Consider the following 9,934-nt stretch of genomic DNA (forward strand, 5'->3'; position numbering starts at 1 on the left):
ACAGTGATTTATTTCTGCACCAAACAGAAGTTCAGAGGAAACCTGGATACGGCAGAAATAGAAAAATTGTGGCACTTTGCGATTCCCTTCTTAGCGGTATGGTAAGATCAGTGGGTGGATTATCATGGACAGTTGACAAGTCAGTTGTGTCACACGTGTTTCTATTCATGATGGGAGATGCTGCTCAAAAGAGTGAACACACTGCCTGGAAACCTTCTAAACAGCTAATGACTTGTCGGTTAAATGCATGGTGTTGGAAGAACAGAGAAGGGAATAGTCTTCAGATGCTCCAAAGTTTTGGCTAGAACACTGAACTTGGATACACAGATGGTGTTTTCATCACATCTTCCTCCTAACAGTTGGGACTTCGGAAGGGCTAGAGAAATCTTGGATGTGAACAATTGCCTACACAGATGGTAATGGTGAACTGGTTTGGCTAACAGTTTTAAATTCCAGACCGATGGATTCCTATCTACTGAAGAATGAGAAGGGAGAGGGAAAAAAACGGGTAAAGAAAGTGTAACTTAATACACAAGTAAAAGAATAATGTGTATTAAGTTATGCTTTCTTTATCTACTATATTTGGAAGTAGAAATAATCAGAAGGCCACATCTAAAATAGCCATGAAGGGACTTCCCTGGTGGCTCAGTGGTTAAGAATCCACCTGCCAATGCAGAGGGATACGAGTTCGAGCCCTGGTCTGGGAAGACTCCACCTGCCACGGAGCAACTAAGCTCGTGCGCCATATCTACTGAGCCTGTGCTCTAGAGCGTGCGTGCCACAACTACTGAAGCAGGTGTGCCTAGAGCCCGTGCTCCACAACAAGAGAAGCCACCACAATGAGAAGCCTGCGCACCACAACTAAGAGTAGCCCCCGCTCACCTCAACTAGAGAAAGCCCACATGCAGCAACGAAGTCCCAATGCAGCCCAAAATTAATTAATTAATTAATTAAAATAAATAAATAAAATAGCCATGAAGGATGGCAACTAGGGATGCAAAAAGCTTTGCCAAATTTCAGCTGATAAAACAACTCTGACTAACTTAATTGAATTTGTCACTTGGCACTCACCATATACTCATGAGATATGGGAGTCAGTAAACAGGGGAAATTTCCCCAGGGAATCAAAGCTACCCACGGAAATCAAGTTTATGCTGGGACAAGTTACAGAGCAGCAAGATAAATAGCAGAAGTCTTGGCCAAAAGAGACCTATATCTACAGTTATGAAGGAAACACATTAAAATAAAAGGGATTCTTAGTGGTGGAAATGCCACTTGCTCTTTCAAACTGGGAAACACCCAAGGATTTGATTCAGGAAATTTATATGCAAAACTTTAACAGTCATAATACCTACTTTTAACATATTTACTTGGGGTGAAGAGCACGAGTTACAGATTTCCCAACATAATTTTGTAGTAGGAATCTTTCCCCCATGATGTTTATGGTAAAATCATGAGATAACATAAAATAAAAATTGAAAGCAATATGAGTACCAAGCCCTTCAAAATGGCAGGAATTGCATTCTTTTATACATTCAAGATTTACTGAGTGCATGTTGTGTTCTAGGCATTGCCCAGAGTCCAGGAGACACTGAGGTAAATAATAACTTCTGCCCTCATGGAACTCCAAGCCTGTTTGGGACAGACAGTCCTATCGATGCTCAAACTGCTCTTTGAGTATCAATGAGCTGTCAGGAAAAAGCTCTTCAGAGGAAATGAGGGATTAGATGTTTGAAGGGAGAGAAACTTACCAGGCAGAAAAGGGGCCGAGGAGAAGAGACCCCAGTCAGAGGTACAGCCTTCACATGGGCAGTGTGATGTGACCCCCACTGTATTCAGACTGATGGTGTGCAAAGGGGAAAATGCAGGAAACGGACCATTAAAAAACCAAGTGGGAGTGCTATTCACAATAGCCAAGACATGGAAGCAACCCAAACGTCCATCGACAGATGAATGGTTAAAGAAGGTGTGGTACATATATACAATGGAACAGTACTCAGCCATAAAAAAGAATGAAATAACGCCATATGCACCAACATGGATGAACCTAGAGATGATCATACTAAGTGAAGTCAGACGGAGAAAGACAAATATATGCTATCACTTAAATGCCAAATCTAAAAAAATGATGCAAATGAACTTATTTACAAAACAGAAATAGACCCACAGACATAGAAAACAAACTTATCATTACCAGGGGGGAAAGGGAGGGGAGGGACACATTAGGAGTTTGGTATTAACATATGTACACTACTATAAAACAGGTAACCAACAAGGACCTACTGTAGAGCACAGGGAGCTCTACTCAATGTTTTGTAATTACCTATAAGGGAAAAGAATCTGAAAAAAAAAAAAAAAATATATATATATAGCTGTATAATTGAATCACTTTTGTACACCTGAAACTAACGTGACATTGTAAATCATACTTCAATTTTAAAAAATTAAATTAATGATTAAAAAAAAAACCAAGTGGGACTTGTGAAGGGCTTCGTAATACCTGCTCTGTTTTCTAATACGAGTGACAGAAGACATTTAAAAAGTGTAAACAGTTGTTGAAGTAAATGGGAAAACATTGGTTCATTGGATCCAAATGATTTTTTTGTTTTTATTGACCTATCTCTGCAGCATTCTGGGTTTATGTTGTATTTTGAAGACATCTCTTTAAGTGGACAGACAGTGCCTTGTTCATAAGGTAGTTCCAACAACCTTTTTTAGCAAATGCCCATCTTCTTAACTGTGCTGTGAAAAAGCATTGAATCCCACCCCCCTTAGAAAGTAGAGACTTTGCATTCTCTGCTTTCTACATTTGATTAAGAATAAAGCCTTTTGTGTTTTAGAATGAATTTGTCAGCAAGGCGAGCAGAAAGCAGTAAACAAAAGTGCTGTGAAGCTTTACTCTCTGTGGCAGTATGTTATCACCTTCAGTGAGAACAGAGTCTCTACCCTCAGGAGATGCCATCTCTCCTGTGGCAGCTGGCTTTGCCCTTACAAAGGGAGAGATCCCTTACCTACTAAGGATTAATTCCCTATGCAGCTTTAATAAGGGGCAGGGATGTGTCCCCAGTGCCACAGTGACAGAAATCTTCCTTGATGTAAATTGAACATTACCCTCTAGAGCTAAAGAAAGCTCTATTTCCTTGGGTTCTTTACTCCGCTTAGTTCAAGCTAATATAGTAATTTTTTTTTTCTGAAAATGTTAATGCTATTTACATTCCTGGAGCTAGTCAAGACTCTGGAGTCCCATTCAAAGTTCATGGCCTCAAAGTTATGGTAAATGCTCAGGAAGAGTTCAGTGCCAAGAACGTGGCCTTGGAAAGGTAGTTCAACCATAGAAAAATATCTGTTTCTTTTGAAAGCTAGAAAAAAATAGTTCATCAGCAATATGTCTATTAACATATTTCCCACTTCCAGATTTTCCCTTATTACAAACCCTTTTCTTTTTAAAAGCGTATGTTGTCTTTTATTTATTTATTTATTTATTTATTTATTTACTTACTTACTTACTTACTTACTTATGGCTGCGTTGGGTCTTCGTTGCTGTGTGCAGGTTTTCTCTAGTTGCGGCGAGCAGGGGCTACTCTTCATTGCAGACTTCTCCTTGCAGTGGCTTCTCTTGTTGTGGAGCACGGGCTCTAGGCGCACAGGCTCAGTAGTAGTGGCTCGCGTGCTCTAGAGCGCAGGCTCAGTAGTTGTGGCACACGGGCTTAGTTGCTCCGTGGCATGTGGAATCTTCCCGGACCAGGGCTCGAACCCGTGTCCCTGGCATTGGCAGGCGGATTCTTAACCACCGGCCTGCCAGGGACTTCCCTGTACAAACATTTTTGGTCTTATTCCATTCATATAATTTGCTGTGAAGAAATTTTACTGTCTCCTATTTTTTTAGAGATACTATTTACTTATTTGATGTTGAATTACCATTTCAGACAACTTTTTTATAAATTTTATTTTTAAATACAGTGTATTAGTTTCAGGTGTACAGCAAAGTGATTCAGTTTTACATACATATATATATATGTGTGTGTGTATATATATATATATATATAGAGAGAGAGAGAGAGAGAGAGAGAGAGAGAGTCTTTTTCAGATTCTTTTCCTTTATAGGTTATTATAAGATATTGAGTATAGTTCCCTGTGCTATACAGTAGGCCCTTGTTGTTGCTTTTATATACAGTAGTGTGTATACGTTAATCCCAAGCTCCTAATTTATCCCTCCCGCCCCCATCCTTCCCCTTTGGTAGCCATAAGTTTGTTTTCTATGTCTGTGAGTCTCTTTCTGTTTTGTGTATAAGTTGGAGCTAGAGACTATCATACTAGGTGAAGTAAGTCAGACAAAGTCAAATATCATATGACATTGCTTATATGTGAAATCAAAAAAAAAATGAACCCATTTCAGACAACTTTTACACGAGGCTCCTTTTTGTATCATCCGTGCTCTTCACAAATTCTGACCACATTGGCAAAAATCTCTCAACTCTTAGGCAATGTCTTCTCTAATATACTGTAATAGAGCACCAAAACTAGAAGGCTCGAATTCCAGACCAACAACTGTCATTCATGAAATAAGAGACCTTAAAATGTCATTTAACCTCTGGGCCTTAGTGTCCCCAATTTACAGGTGCGTCCCTGCTGATCTTAGTGTTGTTTGTAGATCCAATAAGGAAAACGGACCTAAAAGCTTGTTGTATTATAAATTTACTCATTTATTGGATAACATAATTGTTGCTGTGTCTAAAATGCAAAGTTGCGCTTCAAAGATTTTGTCTTTATTCAATGCTAAGGCCGACTGAAGGCATTCTTGCTGGGAGCTGAACCCTGATGAATTTGATACAGGCATTAACTTAGACAACCTACAGGAAGGGGACGGTTAATATATCCTTCAAACATCTCATTTAGTATCAACTTTCTCTTCTGAAATTTTGATAGAAGGGCTAATCAACTCAAGATAGAACCCCTGGGTGCATGTCTGCTGTGCTGAGATCCAGAGATGATTTGTGTCACCCGTGTACTTTAGAATTGAGTTTTGGCAAGTTCTGAAATTGACAACCTGCAGTGAAAATTTCAAAACACATAGACTCTTTCTCAGATTCACTGTTTCACTTCTTAAATGTGAGTCTCAGAGATATCGTTTTCTCGCCAAAAATTTTAGATCTGCTGAAAAGCCTGGGCAAGTATTCGATAGGGTCCCTCGAGTTCCATGCTAGCAGCAAGGCAGAAATAGTTTTGGCCTGGCAATTTCAAGGCAGGTGTTACCAGTTGGTTGCCTGAACCATGGAAAAACCTCCTTCTGGTCTTTTAAAAATGCCTGATTTGAATGACACTACCTCCTGATGGGCCTGCCATGGAGAATTAGTTTCAGAATGCACTTATAGGAAGTGGACTGAATGAAGTTACTGGATGAATTAGGAATGTATACTTAAATATTGAAAAAAGTCTGCCCCAAACAGCAATCTTGGTTTTGGCTTCATTGAAACTGAACTGTCCTTTTGTCTTGTTTTGTTTTGTTTCTGATGGTGTTTAGCCACTGGGTTCAGCTGCTTATATTGGAGTTTGTGGTTCATGATAGTAAAATCAGGGCATGGGAAGTCCTTTATAAAATACAGTCTTATAGCAATGAAGGCAAAATGTTACACTATGTGTTCGTGTTATGAATCTAACAAAAGACTAGAAAATATATGTGTGGCCTGCTTTCTGAAATATAGGTTTTCCTCACTTTGAAGAATAGAAACCATCCAGAAAAGCTGGATATAAGTCAAGTTCAATTTTCTGGTGGTCTTCCATGGTTAAAAAATGTGATGTGGTTGTTAGGAAAATAAATCCTCTGGTGAATTATAGTATTGGTTTAAGTGTAAAGCAGATAATGAAGACTCTTCAGAGGTTCTTGCGAGTTTGAGGGTCATGTCTCCCTTGAAAGTCTTATACAAACTAAATGTCTCATCTAGAAAAGTGAATAAAGAACACACTGCACAGGGCTTCCCTGGTGGCGCAGTGGTTGAGAGTCCGCCTGTCGATGCAGGGGACACGGGTTCGTGCCCCGGTCCGGGAAGATCCCACATGCCGCGGAGCGGCTGGGCCCGTGAGCCATGGCCGCTGAGCCTACGCGTCCGGAGCCTGTGCTCCGCAACGGGAGAGGCCACAGCAGTGAGGCGCCCGCGTACCACAAAAAAAAAAAAAAAAAAAAGAACACACTGCACAGTTGGGGTTGTAATTCCGTGGGATTCCGGTTCACTGATGGACCCCAGCCCTCCAGGGTTCCCCACAGTGCTTATGTGGATGGACCCACCTTAAAGACCTTTTCGTTTCTAACTCTCATTTTGCAGCTTTCCCTTTTCTATAGACAAATCCTAGCAAATCTGTCCTGAGTTCTTTCTTACCACCCTCCCTACCCCTGAAGGCCAGTATATCTCTGAATAAGTGTTGATCTTGACCAGAAATGGCAGGAGTGAGAGCCGTCATTTACTGGGTGTCTACCCTGGGCAGGCAGCGTGCTGAGTGCGTTATATACAACAATACTCATGTCTCCACATTGTTTTGAGATGTCTTGGATGGTGGGTGCGCACCACAGAGCATCCCGCTAACTCAGAGGAAGGGAAGCAAAAAATACTGTCTGTATTTCAGAGATGCAAGAGATGATGGACCCACACTTCTAATTTTGTCCAGGAACCCGCAAATCACGGATTAAGAATGTCAGACTGAGACAAATAGCATATGATACCACTTATATGTGAAATCTAAAAAAATGATACAAATGAACCTATTTACAAAACAGAAATAGACTCACAGTCATAGGAAACAAATTTGTGGTTACCAAAGGGGAAACAGGGGAGATAAATTAGGAGTTTGGGACTGACATATACACACTACTGTATATAAAATAGGTAATCAACAAGGACCTACTGTATAGCACAGGGAACTCTATTCAATATTTTGTAATAACCTATAAGGGAAAAGAATCTGAAAAGGAATATATATATATATATATATATATAGCTGAATCACTGCTGTCCACCTGAAGCATTATAAATCAACAATACTTCAATTAAAAAATGTATGTAAAATTTTTTAAAAAGAAGGCCAGACTATGTGTGTCTCTCTAGGTTCCCGCAGAATGAGGGGATGGCTTTAGATCAGGTGCTCAGCCACCCCATTCACCCTTTGGGCTTGGCTGGAGTTGGAGGTGAAGCAGCCTTCCAGACCTTCTTACTGAGAAATCTCATTTCCCTTCCTCACTGCTCTGAAATCACTGCCGTGCTCCTCTGACTGCTGCCTTTTGCCTTGCTTTGTCCACACAGGTAACGACACTGACTCAGGAGGTGTCCCAGTTAGGTAAAGACATGAGGACTGTGATGCAGCTTCTAGAACACGTCGTGTCCCCCCAGCAGCCCGCTCGGTTTTGCTCTCTGCACACCACCTCTGTGTGTCCCTCCAGCTTACAGACCAGGATGACCTGGAGCACGCACCAACCCTGTCTACACTTGCAAGCAGGTGGAGCCGCTTATACCCAAGCCCAGCTTTGTCATGGGAATGTCACCCCTGACATATGGAGTGTGGATCCCTCCTCTGTGGGGAGCAGCCCCCAGCGAACTGGCGTTTACGAGCAAAATCCTGCAGGCGGTGAACTGTATCATTCTCCGAACCTTGATTATTCACCTGCCCGCTACCAGGTCGTCCAAGAAGGTCGTTTGCAGTTTTTAAGGTGCATCTCTCCACAGTCAGACACTACGCTGATGCCTCTGCAGTCCATCTCGGCCACTCTCTCGTCCTCTGTCTGTTCCTCCTCAGAAACATCTTTGCACCTGGTTCTCCCAAGCAGATCGGAGGAGGGCAGCTTGGGCCAAGGAGCCATGAGTTCCTTCAGTCTGGAAAACCTGCCAGGATCTTGGGACCGGGAAGGAAGGGCATCCATCACTACTGAACCCTCGGAGAACTTTCCACTGGAAGTTGTCCCAAGCCCAGCAGAAGTGAAAGATACTAAAGCCATAAACATATGATATTAGGGCATGTGAGGCAGCCGCCAGTTTCAGCTCCACCACTGCATGACAGCCCTGGTTTGCCTTTCTTGCCTCTGGCAGCATGAAGACTGGGCAAGGCTGGGAGACCTGTGGAAGAGAGGGTCCAGGGAAAGGCAGAACCACCTCCAGACTGTAGCAGACACTTCCTGGATCCTAGAAACAAAATAGGAACATTTTCCTGTACAGGCATTAACTTCCTGGTCTGTTTGACAGACTTTGGTAAAAGTCCAAAGACCCTGAGGGTCTGAGCAGCTAGATGTCCCAGACAGAGAATGTGTGGATTCATTTTGTCCTAGGTGGCTTTTGTGAAGTGCAGCAAAGTTTTTTCCTGAGTGCCTGTGTGTCACTCCTGAACAGTATCCGTAGGACTGTGGGCCCTGGGAGTGCACAGCTCTTGCTGATCTATTTTTCAAATGCAGAAGGCAAAGGGACACTTATCACTGCATGTCATCTCCTAGACAATCAGTCACACAGAGCTGGTGGCCAGTGGTCAGCTATTGCACGTTATTTGCCATGTAAATGAATATGTCTTTATTTATCAAAAAAAAAGAGATGCTATTTTTATATCCTTGGTATGAAATATGTATTTAAACTATTTAAATTATTTATAAAGAAATGAATGTTTTCATTTTGGTAAAAAAAAAAAAGCTTGCCGTTTTAACAAGAAATGCACTACTGTTATGTATAGTAGATTAAAAATTATTATTCAGAGGATGTAGTTTCAAAAGGAAGCCCCCCATTTATCTGCATGCAGTTTGCAACAAATGTATCCTCACGCTTCTGGATTACAAAAGAAAAGTGAGGTCATATTTCATTAATGAAGTAAAAACCTGGACTGAGTGTCTGGCATGGTAGGGGGAGGGGGGGAGTCCACCTGGTCTCTGGGGACTCAGGTAACAACCTGAACTGAGGCTGCCCCCTCTGTGCCTGTGTAAATGTCTCTCCTCCAGCCATCTTACTTCGTGGTTCTGGAACCCAAAACTGGTCTGGGGAATATGAGATCGCAACTACATTGAGCTATTTTGGCCTCAAAACGAGGAAGAAAACCTTGCGTGTATCCTTCCTCTGTGCTGTTCTTTCAGGAGCGCTTGCGTAGACCGGTGAAAATTCCAAAATGAAGCCAAGACTTCAGAGTTCCGATTTGTGAGAGGGATGCCAGCTTGCTTTGGATCAGCACTTTAATTATTTTTCTTTAAAGCGCTCAACATTGCTGTAAGTTATGCAGAGCAGGTGTTTTCATTCTCATTTTGCAGAGGTAAAATTAATAAAGCCCCAGCAATTACACAGCTAGGGAGCTAGAGACAGTCTAGAACCTATAGTGCTTTCTACATCTCAACCAATACCCAAATTCAGATGCTGGCGTGGTAATGATATAAACGCCTTCACTTCAGGTTTATTTTATGTTTAAGAACATTTCAGGGCTCATCATCCCAGATGTTCTTAGAAAACATATTGAATTCACATTCTGGAGTCACCCTGTTCTTATTTCCCACCACAAAGCATAAGCAATTTGAAAACTGTATTATTAAAAACATGTACACAAAGCAAGACTTCTGGTGTGTGACTCTTATATCCTAAAATTGGCTAGAGTAGCAGAAAGAAAATAAACCTTCTCTAAGAAAAATGGCAACAGTGCATGTGCCTGAGGCAGATCACTTAAGACTCGTGTCTTCTCTTCCCCCAGGTCCAAAATTCAATCTCTCCTTACCTAAGTGAATAGGAAAATAGAGGCAAAGGCAACGTGCTGGATTTAATGTATTTATTTGTAGTCACCCTTTTTGCTTATCTTGACCTAAGTCATCATTTTAAGTACCATTCAAATAGAACTAATTGGTGTTAGTTGATGATTGTCTTTCTGGCAAACTAGTACTACCATTACTGATGCCAATAATGATGACTGACATTCTGGTTTTTGAGTACTG

General features: G+C 41.5%; 1 protein-coding gene across 1 annotated transcript in view; it reads left to right on the top strand.

The window, feature by feature from the left end:
* KCNH8 (potassium voltage-gated channel subfamily H member 8) overlaps positions 1–9,554 on the top strand; it is a 385,168-nt gene extending 375,614 nt beyond the window's left edge. The window contains exon 16 of the mRNA XM_029214700.1: positions 7,293–9,554. Within this exon, the coding sequence (XP_029070533.1) occupies positions 7,293–7,991 (699 nt within the window). The 3' untranslated portion in view covers positions 7,992–9,554. The remainder of the gene's footprint in view (positions 1–7,292) is intronic.
* Positions 9,555–9,934: the final 380 nt, after the last annotated feature.

Source organism: Monodon monoceros, unplaced genomic scaffold, assembly GCF_005190385.1.
Source record: "Monodon monoceros isolate NGI ecotype Baffin Bay Population unplaced genomic scaffold, NGI_Narwhal_1 Super_Scaffold_11, whole genome shotgun sequence".
Taxonomy (NCBI): domain Eukaryota; kingdom Metazoa; phylum Chordata; class Mammalia; order Artiodactyla; family Monodontidae; genus Monodon; species Monodon monoceros.